Raw genomic sequence first — 22576 nt, 5'->3', positions numbered from 1 at the left:
CAGCAGAATTCTGTGAACATTTTGTAAACCACAAGCAACACAGTAAAAAACAACAAGCAACAAATGAAAAAATGAATTGAATGTAACAAGTTATATGTATTTATGGAAAAAAATATGTTCTGATGACTTTAACATTGCATACAATACTTTTCAATTAATCATTATGCTAATCATTGGATTAACTAGCACAATTTGAATTTATATATTAAGTGTAAATAATTGAATTGCCTTCATAGCTTTATTGTGTATGTTGTTGAAAAGGCCGCAATATTTTCATGAAGCTATAACATGAGCATGAGAGCGCTCTGACTGAAGACCGACGATTCAAGTTCTTTATGCTTTAAAATGTCTTGTATTTTTGAAATGGCGTCATTTTAAGTGACGTGCAAAACGCCAGCTCGATCAATTACAAGAAACGCGTGTGCAGTGTGCTGCTCGCTTGCAGAGCAAATCATTGTTATACTGAGGATGTGAATTATATCTACATGATGATAATAATGCGTAAATCCCGCGGAACCTGCAGGAAACCCGCAAAGCTGCTCCGAAATTCAGGCACTTATTATATTGAAGTGTTTTGCATCTTCAGTGCAGTGGATTGAGATTTATTTCAACGTCTGATGCTGCTTTACCTCAGAGCATGAACCCGAAGCAGCGCTTTCGGTGAGACAGTGAAAAAAGACTTTCTGTTCCGCAGCCTCCCGTGTTGATTGGCCGGACTCGTGACTTAGTCCCAACAAATCAGGGGCAGTGGGCGGGCATTACTCTAGGCAAACCCCTAGAGTGACGTGTTCCGACTGCTCTCGCTAAATCCTTGGCTGCGTCAGAGCCAAAAAGCGCATTTCAAAATTAAATGACTTTATCGGCAAATCGGCTTTGAAAATGATCGATATCGATTATCGGCTAAATCCTTAATATCGACGCCGATAATCGGCCAATTCGATAATCGGTCGACCACTAGTTTGAATACGATTCCCTCTCATATAACAAAAGCATGGGTTCAAATTTACGTCTTAATTCATCGCTCCTTTAAGACACGAAGGCTTTAAAAAACCACAAGCAGGGTTATAATTAGTGTGTTGTATGTTATAGAATAAACCGTGAAATTATTTGGTTTTGTTTACCACAGACCTTATTTTCAGGCGATATTCCTAAAACCCCATAGGCTTTTGAGTGATGTGAAAAAGTCTAAAATGCTAACTCTCTTCTGGGTTTTGCATACAAAAATATGTCATCTCCGAACCTCCCTATTGATGAAATACCAAAAGGTGATGTGGGTATTCACATTAGTGGTGTTAATTCAATCCTTTCAACTCTCAATCTTCTGCTGTTCTCTAGAGCTTAAATCACTTCTTTTCTGTCCCTAGAGCACTTCTACATTATCAAGACTAAATTGATGAGGCTGGTGCTGTGTTTGCTTCAGTATTATCGGTCTAAACATTATTTTAACATCGCAATATTTTGTAGATTCCTCCAAACAGTTCCTCCAACCAATTTTACACCAAGACCGTTAAGGCAGCATTATATTCTGCTTGTTGAAAATCTGAGGCTCCATTTGTAATTTAATAATATATTTGTTTAATAACATAAACCTCTTTATGAGGTGAAAATCATGCATGTTGTGCATTGTTGTTGGAACAGAGCTTTCTCCACTTAATTTAGACCTTTCGTTTCTGGAGGAGAGTGAGCTCACTCTTTCTGCTGGTCATGATGTGACTGCGGGATAAGCCACAAGATGGATTTGAACCTTCATCCTAATGGCATGTGCCACTAGCATATGTGCTGCTAACCACCGCACCATGGCTCGGACAGCATAGGGTTTATGACTCCTATTTTGAATGACCAACCATAAAGTCAAGGCATTCTTTTTGGGCAACTCATGGAATTTGGTAAGATTGCGTTTAAGTTGTCATGTCTTGGCTAAATGGAAGACATTCAAATGGTTATTCTTAATCTTTTCTATAACAACATCTCGTGTTCGAAGTCATTTTAGAATGGTGAAAATTCTTCATGGCTCTTTTGTTTATTTCTGCTTTCTCATGGTTTCTCATAATATGGCCTCTCCACATGGATGTTCTTCGATCTCGTTTTCTTGTCCTCTTGTTCTGCCCTGCGGGATGGGGCGTAAGACTTTAAGTGTCCCTTTTCAATTCGCTGATCTGCAACATTGTAAAGTAAGACGATGAACACAATGGCTTTCAGTCTGTTATTGTCGTCTTTTAATTGTCAGTGGTGGAGTAGAGATGAGAATTTTAGCTTTAGTGGAATTGTTTTCTAGAGATTTTTGTATTAACACGCATCTACAGTACTGTATGTGCTCTCAAGCCTGTGTGTACAAAATCTGAACCATTGCAATAGAAAATTGAGCTTCATTCATTTCTGTCCCTCTACAAATGCTTAAAAAAGAGGATTACACCAAAGTAATAATTTGGAAGCCAGCTAAGAATCTTGCCATCCTGTGTGCATGTTTGCTGTTGTTAAAGCAAAAAGAAACCAAAGTCTGGAACTGTTTAGTTTATTCCTATATTCAATCTCCAAAATGACCTGCCTGGCTCGGCTCTCTAGACCAGCCATGTTTCTCTGACCTCTACATGAGACAGCTGTCTCTCTGTGGGTGGGGAGATGGCCTGTGTGTCTTCTCTGATCCAGCGGTTTTGACATTTCCCCTCTTTAGTCCCTAACTTCACTCTGTGGCTTGATTACTTTAACAGCTGTTCTAGACTGCGACATCACTTGATCTTTGCTGTGATGTTGGTTATGACTAATCCCTAAGTTTTTTTTTTTTTTTTTTTTTTGTAGGACCATGATAGTCTTGTGCATTCAAACTTGCCTGTTAGTTATTGGTGTTAACCAGTCGAAACCAGGCTTCCTTAAAACCAATATGGTGTTCAGACTACCCACCAACTACTCGGTGTTGCCTAATTTATAAAATGTATATACTTGTAAAATATGTTTCGCATCAGTGTTAAAGATTAAATTTGTAACTTCTCAATGGAATGACTGCCTAAACACTCCTTTTTTTTGTGACATTGTAAGTTTGTAATCCGGGTTGGTAAAGGTAACTGATATTTGATCACCAAAAAATCACAATTTTCAAATTTGAAGCAACAATCAATATGACAGTCCAGCCAACTGAAGCATTTTTTTTTTTTTTTAAACCGATGTCAATAAAGCGGGTAAGCCTGTCTCGGACCCAAATTGTATATTTAATTGAACATTACCTTTGAAAATATGTCTATTGGAAAAACATGACATTTTATACTGCGATTTCATGAATAAGAGAGATAGATTTCATACAGTCCGACGACAGTATTCTTGTTTCTTTGATTAGGCGCTGTTTTGTTACCATGGTGTTTCTCTCTTATGATTCCCCCACCTTTACCGCACTTTTCTCCTTAATGCTGTATGATTCCATGCCCATTCAATCACTAATGTCATATTGCTTGGTGTTTTCAGAACGATGTATACTGGCCTAGTTTATGCATATTTGGTGCATTGTGCGGCAGTTTCAGATATTTCACAGATTGTCCCAGGACGTATGAAAGTCCACGGGGTCCCTCAGGGGCTCTGCAGCAGAGTTACAAAAGACTGTTTGTATGTGGTGTGTTGTCAGTTTCAGCCCTCTCTTTGTGTGTGCCCACAGCTCTGAAAGGTTTTAATGAGACGCTTGTTAAGTTTACGTATGTGTGCATTTGATTTACTTAGTTTACATTTCCATTTAGTAACGGTGTATTATATGGCTGCTGAATTTCTATAATGCTTATATTATGTGTGGGTCAGACAATAGGTTATAATGTAGCCCTAAGGGACCTGGACAGCACTGTAATTGACCCTGGATTTATCTCTATTTTTAACGTAAACCCAGTCAGGGACTCACAAATGCTGAATTTGCTGATATGGTCATAATTTTGCTGCTGTTAATGCATTGCAGCATTTGATGTTGGATGTAATGCAATAGAAAGCTTTTTAAACCTTCTAAAATGCTTGGAATGTAATGGATTAGACTTTGGTTCTCCGAACGTTCTCCACGCAACCCCCCCCAGTCTTATTGTTGATGTGACCTGATGACGAGGTCATCGACATGCCCACAGGTCTGTTTTCGTAATGTTTTCAACCCAGAACACAGTTGATGAATCGTTCTGTTAATTTGCCACTGAGTTCACGATGCTAAAGTCATTGATTAATATAAAAAAGGGTGTGACCAAAAATGTAAGTTTGTGCGACCACTGGGAAAAATTAGTCCAGAGCCCTGCCATTTGCAAGCATTTTGGCGCAGTCTAGTGCCCTGAATCTAAGATAATCATTGGCAAGGGACTCGTGTTTTCTTTGGGTATAAGTTTGATCTCTTGAGCTGGTGAAAACCAAAGCTTCTTTTTGTTTCACTAGTTCTCACAATTGAAGGGAGTGTCCCTGCTTATCAGCGTACACGGGTTTTTTCAGCTCGCCGACACGCTGATACGTGAAGTGGTCACTCATTCCTCCCAAAAGCATTGTATAATGTTCATCCTGTTCACTAAGCAGCATTTGGGTGTGAACCATCAAGTTTGGCAGTCTTAAGTACCCATCACCCTCTTAACTGTGCATCTAGCCCTGGACTCTACATATACATGTAAAATGGGGATGTGTTTGATGCTTTGTTCTTTCAGGAGTCAACCATTTCTGGGGCAAGTAAACACTGAAGACAATCTACAAAATATTTTTGCTTTCCTTTGATTCAACTGGGTCAGTTAGTTTAGTCTAGCCACGACTTTCTGAAACTGGTTCATCTTAAATCCTTCCACTGTCAGTGCACACATGCTCTATCATTCATGGAAATATCTAGATTGTGGCCCAAATCGTGATCTTGGCTCTGCCGGTTTAGACAACTTTGAGATCCTCAGCATCTTAGTATATTGGCGTCTTTCATTACAGTGTTCCTCCGATGGAACCCTTCCTGGTTTTCTCATTTTGTCACTCTGGAATGCACGCGTTTTGACAGAAGAGGAGCTCTGTAATTGAGTTTCCCCTCTTTCAAACACACCAGAACGTTTGCAGCGGGTGTAATTATAAAGGCTCTGCAACTTCTCGCTGATGACGTCACCACTTTCCAGCTCTAAATGGCCTCATTCTGGTGTGGGGTAGCTTAAGTTGTAGCGGGCAAATAGGCAACCCTGCATGCGACTTCGCATGCTGTTGTCATCATCTCTATCCTGGCATACGATGGTTGTCATATAGTGCACATGGGGGATGTTTAAATTCTTGAAGCTTGTGGTTGAATACTTATGTACTTCCATATTTTTCTGATGTTTCAGTTCTGCATATGAAGTCTCCAGGATATGACTCTTGAAGTCTTTAGATTTTTTTTAAAGAGCTGGTGATTGAAAGATTAGCGGTATTAGCTTCTAATTTAAGTACTCTATTTTAAATCCATCACCTTGTGCGGAAAATCTGACAGCTGCATCCCATCAAATGCTTTCAACTCAGTCTTGCATTAGTGATGATAAAATGGAGAGCGGTGTGCATGTGTGTAAAACATCTGTAGCCAAAAAATTGAATTGTGTACTTTTACACTTAAAGGGGAGTATGTCACCCTGTGACTAGAAAGAAGATGCATTTTCCCATCTAACGGAGTAAGATTTCTTGTTTTTCATTTCTGCTGTATCTTTTGCAATGCTAGCTTACTCTGAAATTAAGTCATTGTGATGCTATAAATATAGTTGCTCTTGTATGATAAATTGCTTGTTTTGCAGACTCTTTTATTCAAAGCTACATCACAAGCAATAACTGTTTTGTGCACTTAAATTTTTGTTAATTTAGTGCCTTATGTGATCTGTAGTCCGAGATACACATTTGCAACTTTTTTAAAGGGTCATATGGTGCGAACACGTGTCTTTGGTGTATTATAAGTTGCCTATGCATGAATTAAGCACCTAAAATAGCAAAAATGTAAGTGTCGAAACAAAGATGTTTTTCTTAAAGCGAATGCTCGCACAGTCCTGCCCAAAATGCCTTGTGTAACCACATCCTCACAAATCTCCGTCTGTTCATGATATGAGTTGACTAAGACAGCCCAGATGTATATGCAAGTAAGTTCATGTAAATTGTACATGTACAATTGCTTTGGAACCTGATGTTCCAAATATGGTAAGAGGCATTACATTTCCGACACACGCTTGCAGTTTTTGACCATACACTAGTCACTGGTTAACTGGCCAATCATGGCACACGTCGCTTTTCAGGGCGATGAGCTTTGATAACAATCCGTGCGTTTCAGAGAGGCGTGGTAAAGAGTTGACGCAAACATGCACGATATGTGGAAAATACAGCGTTTTTAACCTTAAATCGTGTATACACATTCCATTACATCCAAAACAAATGATACAATTCTTTTTAGCTGCTTCATGACTCCTTTAAATTAAAACAAACTATCATCTTTAAAACTTGAAAACTGCAAGATGTCAGGGAAGGTATGTCTGTCTCTTCTACCATTTTATTATACACCTTTATAAAGTAGGTCTTCCTAGGAGTCATTTGCTTTTCTTATGGGTGTCTGAAATGTAGTTCAGAGAGATCACGCTTAACATTTTCCAACAACCTCCACATTGGCAAAGTCTTGAAGTCATGCTGAAATTGTTTGCTTGTACCCGCCTTCTCCTTGTTTTCCAATCTGGCCTGTGGATTTGCAGGGATATTTGGGATGATACGCTGGGCAAATTTCCTAGACTTCAAATCTTCCAAACTCCCATAGCTTTAAACCTCTCTGTTTGTTTAGGAGGTCTTATTGGAGCTCTGCTTCACCTACCACAGCGACAAGCTTGCATCTCCCACGCTTCAACATCTCAAACGTACTCTGCTTCCAAACCACTTATTTCTCATTTCTCCTTATTGTCGCAGGCACAAGTTGGTGGGCCATCTACAAAGCTGACTGTTTTGAAGCGTCTGTGTCCCTTTAGAAACCTGCGGTCAGGACGATCTTCGAGACCCATTTCTTTGTGTATTCAAATCTGTCCTCACCAGACTAATGCGTCCCAGAGCTGGACTTTGTACAGAGATTGGATCCAGCCTCTCTCTATCAGATCTGGATAAACGATGCAGAAACAAATGACTTAACTTGCTTGATCTGAATATCACACATCCAGACATATCGTTTGGCTGGCCATTTAGAAACTTCCTTGTTTAGACTGTTTTTTTGTTCCAAACCGCTCAAGCTGCATACAAAGGCATGCGTGTTGAAGTATTTTATCATTAGCATAGCAACATCAAACTCTATTGAAATCATGAGGTTGACTCTCCCATGCCCAACGCTATTTTTGTGGCAGGCAGAGTTGTACGGTGTTGTATGTAAAGTGTTCCACACCAGTCATTTTTTTTTTAAGGTTGCATTACAGGAGTTTAGCTGACTTGTGCTATCTATGTAGGCCGTATGAAGCGAGGCGGCTGCTTGGATGGCTATGTGTAAGGGGAAATTCAGGGAATGAGTAAAGAAATTGGCTTGACACAGGAAGCAGCAGGGACTTTCCTGTAAGAAACAATTTTTTTCTCTAATAGAAGCACACATTAAAGTCTCATTTCATTAATCTTCTGTAGCTTTTTCATGTTGAATGGTGTGCAGAGGGCTCAGCTTCCCATTTGGATAGTTGATGGTGTGATTAGCAGCATGTTTTTGAAGTGGAAAAGGAAGGAAATCTGTTCACTGTTCAGAGACTTGCTATGTTATGTGGAAAAAATGGGGTCTTGAGGTGGGGTTGAGCGCAAATGGGACGCTCTATAATTTGCCCCAGGGGAAATGATAGGCTTGTTTTATTCAGACCGTCTCGACTACGATGCGTTTTTAAGCATGCGTGCTGTTAAGTATTATACAGTTTCAATTTCAAGATCTTTGTGGAGTAGGAGAAATATCTGGTATTGGAAAACTTGATCATATCTGAAAATGTACAACTAGAGGTTTTTTACTGAATGTCTTGAAATAGTTGACGCATTTGAAGCCGCTTTTCTTCCTCTGTGGGCTGTTTCTTTTTTTTCACCCATGTATATTGCATTCTGGTCTCAATTTTAACCCAGCATGGAATGATATTAACCTCAGAGGGATGGAAAGACAACCAGTGTAAAATGGAAACATTGGTTTGTTTGCTGGGGAAGAAATAAGAGTGCTAAGGTTTAGACCAAGGGGATGAGAAACAGCAATTTTTCCAGCACTGTTTCAATCATTAGAAAACGTTGACCATGTGACGTTGAATGATCAGAAAGCTGTGGAATAGAGACACTGTGACTCAGCACTAGAATATGACCCTGGTTGCTGCAATAGCCATTGTGCCGCTACGGTTTTTGCATTCTTCGTAAAATCACGCATTACATTTTTATGATCATCGTGACATCACATGGATTAATCTGCGGTGTTTCTTAACAAAATGACAACAGAGCATTCATAATGAGCAGTTGATGAAAGCCGTGGCAGAACAAACTTTTTAATTTAAAAAGCTGCAAACCGAATGTGAAAACAATTACTTTCCATGATTAAAGCCATCGTAATTAAGAAATTCCCGTAGACCACATCTCGTGAACAAATTTAGGTAAAAGAGCTGAATGCTTGAAATGCACATTTGTCTTTTGGGATTGAAAGCACGTGTGTGAATTATTATTCTTTTTTTTCTGGGGGTTCCTTGTGCCTGTCCTGGACTTTTTTTAAACACTTGAATACTCTGGAGTGAGCAGCCATCTCCCCCTCACACTGGCTGTTGGAGAGATTCTGGCAGGCTCCCGACCTCTCTGTGGTCTAGACTGTAGCTAGCGTGCAGCTTTCTGAAGGAGCCCCATGAGTCACTCTTCACAAAACCACCATCTCTGTGTGAGGGCATCAGCTTCAAGACACTGCTGCTCGGACCATAGTACAACGGTCACATCTCTTCACACATTCCCTTTGGCTTCTTGCTCTAGCTAACGAGGTAGTTCTGTATTGTCATCAATTCTTTGCTGCTCTTTGAGAAGCCTGTTTGTCTTCTTGAACAATCTGTTTGCCGTTGTTTCAGATTTGTAATCTTGTCTTTAAAAGTGAAATGTGCAGTTTTGTTTTTTGTGAATCTCCTCGTTCACTGTTTTACGAATAGTCCCAACCCCCAAACTCGAGTCAGATGTTTGTGTCCGCCCACTCAAACATGTTTTGAAAGTTCAAACAAGCTGTAATGGGTACACAGTTTTTGGAAGTCTACCTACTAATGACTTGCTTCTAGTTAAAGGGGTCATATGGCACAAATACAGTAGTGTCTTTAATGTAGTGTTGTCATTTCTGCGGGCATCTCTCGTGGATGGAGGCGCTTAGCCGCTCATCACGTCTTATTGTGTCTATACATTTTTTACAACTGACAAGTTGTCAGCCAGCGCATCAGTACTCTGACCCAGTACGCAGGTACCGACTTGGACCCGAAGTACCGGGACTTTTGACAACACTACTTTGGTGTGTTAAGTTTCCTATGCATGTATTAGACATGTGAAATTGCAAAATAAGTGTCGGAACAAAAGATGCATTCTATCTAAAAGCCAATGCTCACCCAGACCTGCCTGAAATGCCTTGTGTAACCACACACCCACGAATCTACATCACTTCATGGTATGAGTCAACTAAGACTGCACAAATGTATAGACGGGTAAGGTGACCGTATCTGTCCGTAAAATTGCTTTGGAACCTGAGGTTCCAAATATGGTCAGAGGCGTAACATTTCCGTCACACGCTTGCAGTATTCGACCAATCACTACACACTGGTTTACTGGCCAATCAGTGCACATCTTGCTTTTCAGAGCAATGAGCTTTTCAGAGAGGCGGGTCAAAGAGGAGATACAAACATGCAGGGTATGTGGAAAATACAGCGTTTTTAACATTAATTTTACACATTGTAATACATCTAAAACAAACGATAATATTAGATTTAGATGTCATAAGATCTCTTTAAACATGGAAGATATTTAAAGGAAACCTAACAATTTTCCATCATTTATTCAGCCTCATGTCATTCCATACCTGCATGACTTGCTATCTGCATAACGCAAATAATATTTTGGCAACCAAACCACAATGGCCCCGATTGACTTCCAATGTATGGACACAAAACCAGAGAGACATTTCTCAAAATATCTTTTTTGTCTCAAGTCATGTACCAGTTTTGAATGACATGAGGGTGAATAAATGATGATAGAAAACACGCATCACATTTTAAACTCCCAGCTTTGTTGCATCAACCATCATGAATGACAAATCTCACTATGATGTGTATGGAGCAATTGGTCATTCAGGCAGGTGGAGACTTACTTGAAGTCTTTGGTACATTCCTGCTGCCTGCTCATGGCGTTTGAGATTCAGTGACCGCATTTATGTGAAACCTGAAGCCGCGGAGCCCGCTGCTACGTGCAGTAATGCTGTAACCCTTAACATCTTTGCCCGTCAGTGTCTTTAATACACATTCACACAACACAATTGTCATTTAACCTTTAACCTCTTCATGGAAGTCTGACATTTTCTTTACATGACCTTGAGCTTCTTCAAGCATCCAGGTTTATTTTCAGTCGGTGCCTCCCACCCTTTCGCGTCTCTGACAGGCTGCTCCTAGTAGGCTCTCATTTTGATTATCATTTAGTGTCATGCATTGAAAAGGGTGATCAGTAAGTGCGACAGCATAGTTTCAAAAGCCAAATCAGGATATCTTTTTTATGATTGTGGATTGTCAAAAGCATTTGAATAACAGGACTTTAATCCGAGATGATTGTGTAATTTGAGATTTGATCCTGTCAGTGCTGGTATGGGTGTGGAGATTCTGATTTTGTTCAATGTGTAATTTTTTTTTGGAGTATCTATTGATAGAATGTTTGAGTGAATGAGTTGCTTAGCTTAACATGTTACAAGCGTGACAGTTGTGGATTTGTCTGTACTCTGAGGACATAAACAGTGAAACACTTTAAAGGTACAATGTGTAGGATTTTGAAGGATTTATTCACCTAAATGTAATATATAATACAAAACTATGTTGTGAGTGGTGAAGAAATACCTTACAAAATGAAACGAAATGTTTATATTACCTTACAATGAGCCATTTTATGTATATACACCGCGGGCACACCGTTACATGTAATTTATTAATGTGCACAGCCATGTTTCTATATTAGCACTACACGGACAAACTGAGCGCGTTTCGTAAAACAAAGGATGCGCGAGAATATGTTCTTATTCTTCGGCTGTTTTTTGGGGCAGCTTCAGAGCGACTACATAGAAGGATTAGCAGAAGAAGAGGAAGAACAATAACAGCATTTACTTGTCGTGTTTTTTAGTAGAAATATAAACGGTTCTTTGTTGCAGTAAGAAGCAAAATTTGCGCTAATGGCGGACCACACATACTCCGCACAAGAGCCGTTAGAGCGTCAATCTGTTCGTTCAAAAAAGAGAAAATACAACGCAGCAAGGCGAAGTCGAGACAAAAAACGGCAGAAAACCCGAATAAACATCGGCATGGCTTTTCCCAAATGGAGGGCACTGAAGCAGGAAAAGGGTTCGAAGTTGCAAGCTTTCTGCTGGACCGGTAAGTTTGTCTAATTTCCGCTATATAAGTGAAGTGTTTGTTTGATAGCTTTAGCTAATAGATGAGCATGAGCATCAAGTGAGTTTTTCTTGTTTTTAGCACTTTGTTATTGTACTATAATTCCTTTTTGCATGGCCGTGTGCAAATCAAGTTAGAAATCATTTTTACAATCATAATTTGCATACATCGGGTGTAAATTATATTATAATACTGCTTAGCTTCTGTGCATACAAATGTGTAATTTAATAATTGATAGGATAAAATCCAAACTTCCACGTTGCATAGTTTTTCAGTAATACAGTGTCAACGAAGATTTGAGAAGATACAATTGATCAATTGGGGTGATGCCTTACTTTAGCATTAGCAAGCGGTTTAAATAGGCTGTATGTTACGAACCAAGTTACCGTGCCAAAAAATGCTATGCAAAATAAGCGAATACATCACTGACACAATGTTATACAAGTAACAATAATTTTCACTATAACGATTAGAGTAAATAATGAATTAAGTCAATTTAATTAATTTGTTTTTCTTTGTAAATAAACCTCGTCACTTGATTTGCAAAGGTTACTCTCTGCTCTCAGACGATGACATCTCTGTCCTGTGTCCGTAACTTCAGTGTGTTGTTCGCCTGTGAGATGTAGATTGCAATTATCAACACCACCGATAGTGGCCGCTATCATTTATTGAACCCTTTTGTCCTGTGACGGCAACCGTAGCTACTCTAATAGAAGGGAGAGGATGGTGGCGGAGCTTTAGGTTGCAATTTCCAACTACGCCAATAGTGGTCTCTGTTACTTACACAGTTCAACTTTAAAAATAATCAGCTCTGTTCATGTTCAAGTGAAGCCACCATCAACACGCACTGGATTTTAAGCACCAAAATAAGTCTGCTTAATTTGAACCAGATTAAAAAATTCTTACTTCGGCACCAGTCGCTACTAAATGTGATGATACTTGCATTTCCCGTTATCATTTTGAGCGCTGCTGAACAGACTATGAAAGGCCTCTGATTGGCCATTGTTTCCAAGCTCATCGGATATGTCTTCCAAGCTCATCCGAAATGCTTCTTACAGAGCGCTTGCTGTTCAACAGCGCTCAAAATGATAGCTGAAAATGCAAGTATCGTACTGACTGGAGCTATCACCGCTACCATGACTCGGCAGATTGCCTTAACTTTGCCAGATCTCCTTCCCTGAGCTTAATATCAGTGCATGAGGAAAAGAGAGAGGTAAGACCGAGAAGCAAGTTTGTGCAAAACATTTTCAAAATATGTGGAGTCATTAGTGCACTGATATTAAGCTCAGGGAAGGAAAAGTTAAGGCAATCTGCGGAGTCATGGTAGAGGTGATGGCTCCATTTTGACCTGCCACAAGCAATTAATACAAACGGTCTTTAAGTGGGAAAATTGAACCCAGTCACCTCACAGATACGCAGCCTCCACGCAGACGCCCTCACATGCACCAGCACACCTTGCAGGTAGCTGGCGCGTGTGAAGAATAGCTGACTGTGGCAGAATGTAGCGCAATCCCTTCTGGGATCTCTGTGTCCTTGCTGTCAGGACAGTTGACTTCCTGTGCCGCTATGACCTTTTGTGCTGTTTGGATTTAGGTTTACAGTACGTGTGAGTGTGGCCGTGATGCAGCCACTGATGTGGAGCATTCACAAGTTTAAAGTGTGTTTCTTTGACAAGCAAATAGGCTTTGTCAAAAGTCAAAAGCTAATGTATACACAGAGTACAAAATATATTTGTCCAAATATAAAAATAATTGAACTCACAATATAACCGTTTCCAATCTAGATGGATCTAGACATAATGTTACTTAATGTAAATTTGTTTGAATATTTCTAAGTTCTGGGTTTTTCTTTTTTTACTATACAATAGTGGTATATTTGTCCACATTAATAACTGTAGTGTACCATGTTTACTATATAGTATCTCATATTTCTACTGCAGTTTACTAGTGCTTTTAAACTTTACTACAGTATAAAGTGTTTACCAATTTACTACAAGGGCACTACAATCTTCAATAGACAAATACTGTAGTATACTATAGTTTTTGCTGAGTGTTCAATTTAACAGGTCTTTTATTTGGACGGGTCTTCGGGAAGTCGCTTGTTGTTTTGTTTGTCGATAGCTTCACTCAAACAGAAAAACGCCCGTAAAATAAACTCTGAGCAAATCTGACTAGATAAAGTGTATATGTTCATACACTTCCTCATAATTCACTCCGACACGAAGAACAGTTAGGTGACATTTGAATAACAGGATTCCGCATCCACATCTAGTTAAGTTACATGGCAATTGTATGTCACGCACAAACGAGCTCAACCACACAAACTAACTTCATACAAACACGCAGCTCTGTCTAATGCACATTCTTATTATTTAACATATGTCGCACTGTTGTTGTTTTTTTTTCAAGGTACTTGTCTGGTCGGGCATGTTAATGTCGAGCCCTGATATACATTTAAAAATATAGAGTAACTTAATTGTTAATATTAAAATATTTCCCTATATAATACATGCCGTTTTTCAGGAAATAAAAAACTAAAATTTTTTACTTTCCAAATAACTTGATACGGTGTTGTAAATGTTGAATTTTTTGGTTAGAAATGGCATACAGCAGGGAAGACCTATTTTTGTATGCAAAACCCAGAAGCAAGTTAGCATTTAGCACTTCCTTTCCATCGCCTTGTCATTTTTTTTTTTGTAAATTGCCAGAAATAAGATGGGTGTTAAAAAAAAGCTTTAGAAAACTCCTTAGGCTTTTGTTCGAGGGAACCTGTGTGGTGCTAACTTTCTGGTTGGCCTACAAAAATACATCATCCCTGATTTGTACAGCACTTATGTTTTTTTTTTTTTTTTTTTTAAATCACAGAATGTGATTTTAGGAGGTTTTAGAGGGACAGGAGATATGGAAATGTACTTAATAGTGTTGTCAAAAATATCTGAACGGTACCAATACTAATTTACCAAAGTATCGATACACCGATCCTAGCAGAGCTGTCACTTTCACTTATCTCCAAAGGCGCGTTGACAAACACCACACGTGACCGCAGTGCCTGTCACGTGTCTCGTCTCATTCGCTCTGGTTAAATGGCAAAAGTGAAGTGAATATAAATATGGCGTGTGAGGCGCCTCCGTACGACGGCGTTTTAGTGCCACGTTAAAAATAAAAAAAAGATTACGACGAATTTATTCTCGTAACATTTAGAACATTTCGACTTTATTTTAGAATAAAAAATAAAAAAAGTAATAAAGATTTTAAAAAATCTTGGATTTTTTTTATTTTTAACGTGGCACTAAAACGCCATCGTACCTCCGCAACCGGCTTTGGTTGATAAAGAACACCGCAGGAGTGCTATCTGGAAATATTTTGGATCTGAAGCAAATGAACATGGAAAGCCGAAGGACACAAACAAGCCAATAGTTGTCACAGAGCAGTGCTAACAAAAGGCGCGAACACCTCTAATATAGCAAAGCACGTGAAAGACCGACACCCGGATCTATATAAAGAATTTCGAGAGGTTGGTAACTGTTCTTATTTTAACTTTACTGAAACATTAACCAAGATGGCCTAGTATTGTTGCTGATATGAGTTGTCGTTTTTTCACCGTAATTCTTATAGTCAATATAATCCAACTGAGGAAGCTTTAACTGTGAATCTTTACTTTAACTGTGGTCAAATGTAAATTAACTTGTGCCTTAACTTAATTAAAAAAAGAATTACTTAAATTCAGTATTTTGTCTTCATGTCGATCCAGTGAGCATTGTTTTCGCGTGTGATGCACGCACGTTTGCGTGTGTGGATCGGTGATATGTGAATCCGGCATTAAAATCTGTTCATCAAATAAAGTTAGGTATTAACCAGCATTTATGAACTATGAGCAATGCATTGACCAATGCAATGCGATTACCTGCAACAAAAACAACACACTCACAACCTACACTACCAGCTGTATTAGAACAGCAAAGAAAGTGTGAAGCAAACTCAAATGAAGCTAAGAAGCTGAACAGGGCTGTAGCAGTGTACCTATGCATGGATCAGGTTCCTGTGTATACAGTTGAGAAACCTGGCTTCAAACAACTTCTAATTAAAAAAAAAATTACCCCTGGCAGTTTTTTCTCTCTGTGGTATCAAAAATGGTATCGAATATCGATATTTTTCAAGGTATTGTATCGAAGTTAAAAATTCCAGTATCGTGACAACCCTAGTACTTAATATATGTAATATGTTCTAGCATATTCCCATATATTATGGTTTCATAAATGTGACATGAACTTTGCTTGTTACATTTATCTATAGGTACTTCTGTATATGAGTAATTTTTTAACAGAGCAGATTACTAAAGGAATGTTCTTGAGGAAAACTCTGCTGTTTGGCAACCACTGTAATTACTACCTTCTTGATTTCCAAATATTCTTACCATCTCCCATTGTTCATCTTAACAGGTAGTCCTGCGTTACTAAGCTAATGTTGCTACCATACAAAAAATGGATGTCATTAATTAAAGTTGTCTTTGCACAATTTCCTTTGTATTTTCTGCACAATTTCCTTTGCATTTTCTTAACAATTTAAAGCAAAAAAGTTCAAACATTAAGCTAAGTTCAAGGCATGCTTGCTTGACACCCGCATAAGTGACTGTGCTTGGACAGAGCAGGAGCCATGTGGCTTGTTTATGAACCGGAGTGCCTTGGGGACAGTGGAGTCTCCATTTGGGCATTCCCTGTGTGCTAGAGGTGAGTCAGTGGCCTAAAATGCCTTTGTTTAAATGCCAATGACATAACGCTGCTCAACGTTTACAGCTCCAAATCCTTCGGTTCCTTTCCTCCCTCGTTTATTCATTGCTGTGAATTTTTGGCATTGTAACCTACTTGCACCAACGAGAATTCTAAACCTCAAAATGTGGAGCCTTCACAATTGTGATTTTATTTTCCCTTTTCTTCAGCTCATAACTAGCATGTATGCTGTAGAGACAAAAGAAGGGAGGGTTCTCGTTGGCAAGACAAACGACAGAATGTTTGGAGTCTGTTGCCAAGCAATGCGGCGGGTTCTGATTTACGATTACATCTTCCGACCAGCAGCTTGTTGCAATTAGCATTGTCGTTCTAGAGAGCAAGCGGGTGGGTGTGTGCTCGCACAGCATTACTGTTTATTCAACTGCATATGCTCCAGCGTTTCTTCACAAGATCGTCACTGATTGACTTCCTAAATTTTTCACAACGCCTGTTGCTTTTAACATCTAACCGTTGTCTGTTTTTAATCTTTTCTTTTCCTTTCTGGCTGTTGTTCTTTGTTATGGATCCCACGTTTTCCTCGGAGCCTGACATGGCTGTATGACATGGACTTTTAGGGATTGTGTTTGAGGGGATGGTGAAGTCTGCAGATCTATTCCAGATCTTTTGTTGTTTGAAGCATTGCTCAGACTGGACCAAAATGACGCTGTTCTGTGAAGGTCTGGTTTTAATTCAGATTGGGGTCAGCACTCGGACAGCCATCATACATGAATATGCTCATGTATAGAAGCTCATCCACCACCTCAAAGATACTTTTCAGTGTTGATTTTTGGGTTCTTCTGAGCTATTATAACTGATCATTTCGTGTAAATTTGTGTCTGAATATTTGCAGGATTCCATTTTCAAAATCAAGTCCTAGATCTGTTGCTGTACACAAAGTTTGACACCTGTAGATGTGACCATCACATCAAGATGCGAAAGTCAGACAGCGGTTGTCTTGAAACTTCATGTATAGGTGTGAATGTAACAAAAAATTTGCTTTGTTTGTAACATCATGTCATATTACACTATTAAAAAGATTTTTTTTTCCCATTAAGATGTCTTAAAACCAATAATCGACTAGTTGTTTGCTTTAAGAGACCGGTTCCCCATCCCAACCCATATGTACTTGCTGGGCATCCCTACAGAGTGTAGATCTGAGATCATTGTGTGTGCTTGTGTGTGCACTCATTCATTGGAAACTCCTGTGTATGATTGATATGGGAATCCATCGTAGATCTTACCAGATGATCCAAATTTCACCAACTCCCTGCAGAAGACATTCATTTGCTTCAGCCGCCACAAGTTAGAGGCCGCGTATGTCTGCATGCTGCGTGTTTGCCCATGTTTGCATGTTGTGTACTCTGATAGGGAGAGTGCAGCTGTCTGGGTGTAATAAGACACACGGGTTGTCCTCATGTGGCCTCCGTTGTTTCTTGGGCATCCTGACCACTTGTTTGTGTCTCTCTCTGTCTGGTCTGGTCTCTCTCTCTCCGTCTGGTCTCGTGTCGTCTCTCTCTTCTCTGCTTGTTTCGCACACACCCTCTCTGACATAATTAAGCTTTTGTTCAGCAAATGGAAAGGGGGAAAAATGGTGATGAAGGGCTGAGTGCAGGGAGGCAGGTTAACGGAAAGTGAGAGGTAGGGGAGGAGAATGGGGGGAGGTTTTTTGGTGAATGCCCATGTTGTTCTTATTTTAAAGCCCTATGGGCCTAATGGCCTGGGCAGACTGGCGTAACAGTTGTCCTGCTCGCAGTCAGATCAGCCTGTCTTTAGTTATATTCTTTCTCAGGTCTGCCATGACTATTGTTCCTGACCCATTTTCAGACATTTTATTTTAGAAATCACTTGCACTGGGTTTCTGCAGTGCGTCAAAGGTTTGGGCTAATTTTAGTCTCTCTGCAGCCCAATGAAAGTTATTTCCTTGGCTGCTGTAATTTTTTTTCATCATAAAGTAGCAAACCAATGTGGTATTCTTGGTTAAAAAAAAACACGTAGAAGTCTCTAGTAAAAGAATTGGGAGCAGCGTAAGGATACCTTGGCACCTGATTGATTGGAGCTTTAAAGGGATGAAAGCGATTTGTCAGTTGAGATGGTGTTCAAGAACTCGCTCTTTTCAGAAAGCCAACAGCAGCTGCTCAAGTGTCCTGACTAATGATGTCTCTCTTTCTCGCTCTGTGTCTCTCTCAGGTGTTGTATATGGCAGTCAGGTGATCGTCCCCCCTAAGGTGAACGCAGTGCTGGGCAAGAACGTCACCCTCAGCTGCAGGGTGAAGGTGGACACGAATCTCAGCTTGACCCAGAGCTCTTGGGAGAGGAAGCTGCCCACCGGCTGGGTGACCCTGGCTGTATATAACCCCATGTTCGGCATCTCCGTTCCGCCTGAATACAAACGACGCCTGTCCTTCCGCTCACCGTCCATGCACGATGCCACCATTATGCTGGAAGACGTGGGATTCTCGGACATCGGCATTTATACCTGCAAAGTGGCCACATTTCCATTGGGTAACACGCAGGCCTCCACGACCATCAGCGTCCTAGGTAATGCAAACTAACTTCAACGCTAAAAGTTGTATATTTTTCAGAGTTGTGTGTGTTTATTGTAAAATAAATCCAATGATCTTAATTTAGATGGGTTTATATATGCAAGTAAAGCGTGACAGTAGGTTAACTAAATTATAAGAAAGCTTGCAGCTGGAGTTTCACAGTAGCTTCCTCAACACTGTGGTTTTGGCAGTCTCATTAACTTGGATGAAAAATAATATGCACTGTCTGTCTGAGCCTGGTTCTTCTGTATTAATGCTAAAGTGGCATGACGAACCTCTCTCAAATGTGTGGCCCCTAAACAAAGTAAGCATGCGAATGGTTCCACATCAGAGCTGGTGAATACAGCATTGCTTATTTGTTTAAGTGGGCAAGTATGCAGTGGGTGTGCGGGAGAGGAAGAACATTAAGAGCAGCCCGGGGCAGAAATGAAACTGTGTTTTGGGAGATGGTCCATCTCGAACAGAGAACACTGTGATGTTTAAACTCTTGTCCCTCACCAAACCCCCATAGCCATCTGTTCTGCTGAAGACCGACAGAGCTTAATAAAGCAGCATGCTATGGTGAGCTGGGTTAACATGAGACAACAAGAGGAAGTTCTTACGGTCTCAATGCCTTCTGTTAAGTGTATAAATTATGATTTTGGAGACCTGCAGAGTTGTTTTTTTGCATGGAGTTTAAGACTAAGGTTGGAAGAACAAAACTGCAGATGCACTAGTATTGTATTTTTAGGTTGATTTAAAAAATAATTGTCCGAGGCATAGTGGTAACAAATAACTATGGCTTTTAGACTAACGTCAGTGTTCACATCACATAAATTAGACGGCCATGGTATCGTTAGAAAAGTTTTAACATAATCATATCTGTTTCTTTCAAGCTATAGTGAGTTTAATAGGCTATATGAATTATGACTTGCACTTGGAAAGAGCCATTCACACAGGACCCGTTTGAAAATGACTAGACTGAACACAGCAGAACGGTAAATGCTTTGTGCTTTCATGTGTACACATAAAAATAAACGCAATGGTACAAGCAAATGCTTCAATGCAAATGTGTGGTTATTTAATTGTGGATTTAGTGAAAATGTAATTTTCCCTGATTGTCAGTAAACAATAAATTGGGTGTAAGGTTTATAACGCAGAGAAAGATTATTATCGGAGATGATATCATAGATCGGCATGTGCTGTGATATTACAGGCAGATTTGGAACATGCAAATGCACTGAGATGAATGGGAAATTGGGGATTTCAAAAAGATGGAAAGTGGTGAAGTGAGACGGTACTGAAATCAAGGAGGGGAGAGCACATGCTGGAGCTATAATTAGCTTGGGAGGAATGTGCAGCATGTGTGTGTGCGCGTTTGTGGGAAAGATGCCCTCTACTTTTGGGATCCACTGCTCTGTGGGGTCAAGGATGTTGTTACAAGGTCTTGAATGTTGTTTAAAGTGACAGAATGAACACACACACACACACACACACACACAGCCATGCACGCATGGTCAAACGAGTGTCGAGCACATACATATGTCACGAGTGTCTGCGAGCATATCATATGCACCGCATGCAAGCTGCAGATCTAGATTGTTGAAGGTACGAGTGCCACAGCTGCTACTGTTCTCTCAGAAGGTCAGCTGCCAATACTTTTTGTATTTAGTAGATGTAATTGATGGAAGGAATTTAGGTCATTTTTGAATGAACGAATAATTCATGTTTATTAAATGAAAAATGAGTTATCTTCATCTATTTGATGTGCATATAGTATGGATTCCCCCAAAAAGACATTTACGGCAAACTTCAAGGGAAACTCCATCGAAAAATGAAAATTCTGTCATCATTTACTTAACCTCAAGTTGTTTCAAACCTGTATAAATTCCTTTGTTCTGTTGAACACAAAGATATTTGGTAAAATGTTAGCAACTGACATTTCTGGGAGATCATTGACTACCATAATAGGAAAGCTTGTTGAACACCGAATGAGATGTATCGACTTATTTAAAATAGTCAAAGTTGCTCTAGAAATGGTTTCTATCATTTAAAAGGTAGTCCGTAATGTCCCATAAACCTGGGGAGTAATTAATGACCGAAGTTTCAATTTTAGGTGTATCTCTTTGTATGTGCTTGTGTGCTACACTTCCTGTTTATCCATTACAGAACTTAGGAATCCAGTTTTCCGCACAGAAATGCCTGTTTCAGAGTTTCCATTTATGGAAATATGCACACATTAATAAACTGGTGGAAATATGCACACATTCATAGTATCTGAAGTATCAATGCTGTATTGTGAGCAGAAACAAAAGCATTATTAAGTATTGGCACTGCCCTTAATGTATAATTTTTGCTTGACTGGTTGTCTTGTCTGGGCCACTTTGGCAGAGCCTCGGACAATGTCTCATTTTGTCCCCCACCTGTCAAAGGCCCTGAATGGGAAACTGGAGGTGCACCGCACGTGTTGAGTTTCTGTCAACCACTGAAGGGGCAAAGCTCTGCTTTCCAGAACAGTGCAGGATTCATAATGTTTGCACCCACCCAAACCGCGCCCCCTGTACAGAAGGCTACCATGTTAACTGGCTATTTAAACAAATAATTTAATCTTTTCTGGAAAAGCACTTAGGGCTCTGATGAGAAATGAGGCCATCCTTAACCGGTAGTTATTTTTTTTTCAAGGAAAATCTAATTATTCTCAGTCATTGTTATCAGTTTATGAATTTATTGGATGAAGTACGAAAGTGAGTCTTAATGCTGGAGGGATTAGCCTTTATTTGTATTGTAGTCTCATCCGAATGGATTTCCTTTAGCTGGCTTCATTATCTTGATACATCTTTGTTGTAATGGGATGAGCACGTCTCTTACCATTTCAATCTCTGAATGAAACACTAGAGGAACTGTTCAGTACATTAACTTGAAAATATCTCTCTCGATCGCTCCATCTCGTTTTCTCAGTGGAGCCAAAGGTGTATGTCTCGGCCGGATCTTCTGCTCTGATCGATGGTGGAAACGAAACTACGGTGGCGACATGTATCGCAGAGAGAGGCCGGCCTCCTGCGGACGTCTCCTGGGAGACAGATCTGTACGGCACGTCTGAGGCCCACATGCAGGACGATGCCAACGGCACCACTACGACACAAGTTCACTACACCTGGCGACCCAGCCGCCATGCCCAGGGTCACATTTTAACATGTGTGGTAAAACACCCCGCCCTCCAAAATGACTTCAGGATCCCGTACACTGTCAACGTGCAGTGTGAGTATTTTATGCACTCTTGACACAAAACCTACATTTTATTGTAATGTTACCAGATGTTGATATGTAGGATCACAAAGTCGCTGCTTATTTCCTACCCCACATGTGCGCATTTGTTTTTGTAAATGTAAGCTTGTTTGTGTTTTATTTATCTAGCATTCCAAGTTTTTTTGTCTTTACATGTCAAAGCGATCATCAAATTTATGTCCATAGCCCACAGCTGTTTTCCATATTACTCTAGTGCGGTAACTAAACTCATAACATGATGTCTTGTGAGTGAACAGCAGGCCCTTATACTGAATAAGAGCATTATTATTTCAGACAAATGATTTATCGACATCGTTTGACACTTTACTTCTCCTACATTTGTATGAGTCTCAACAGAGTATTGTTGAGTAGCACGTGTGTGCGCTTACGCATCTGCGATGGTGGCGTGTGCGTAAGCGCAGATGGCTGCTGTATGAAATATAGATGTA

At 39.9% G+C, this 22576-nt stretch overlaps 1 protein-coding gene across 3 annotated transcripts in view; it reads left to right on the top strand.

Annotated features, from left to right (window-relative positions):
* The window catches only part of nectin3b (nectin cell adhesion molecule 3b), a 49116-nt gene that overhangs the window by 3164 nt on the left and 23376 nt on the right, over positions 1–22576 (top strand). For all 3 annotated transcript variants that reach the window (XM_056731530.1, XM_056731528.1, XM_056731529.1), the window contains exons 2-3: positions 18508–18858; positions 21801–22100. In XM_056731530.1, coding sequence (XP_056587508.1) covers positions 18508–18858; positions 21801–22100 — 651 coding nt within the window. The remainder of the gene's footprint in view (positions 1–18507; positions 18859–21800; positions 22101–22576) is intronic.

Source organism: Triplophysa dalaica, chromosome 19 (genome assembly GCF_015846415.1).
Source record: "Triplophysa dalaica isolate WHDGS20190420 chromosome 19, ASM1584641v1, whole genome shotgun sequence".
NCBI lineage: Eukaryota > Metazoa > Chordata > Actinopteri > Cypriniformes > Nemacheilidae > Triplophysa > Triplophysa dalaica.
The sequence above is the reverse complement of the archived record's forward strand: the minus strand, read 5'-3'. Positions and strand labels throughout refer to the sequence as shown.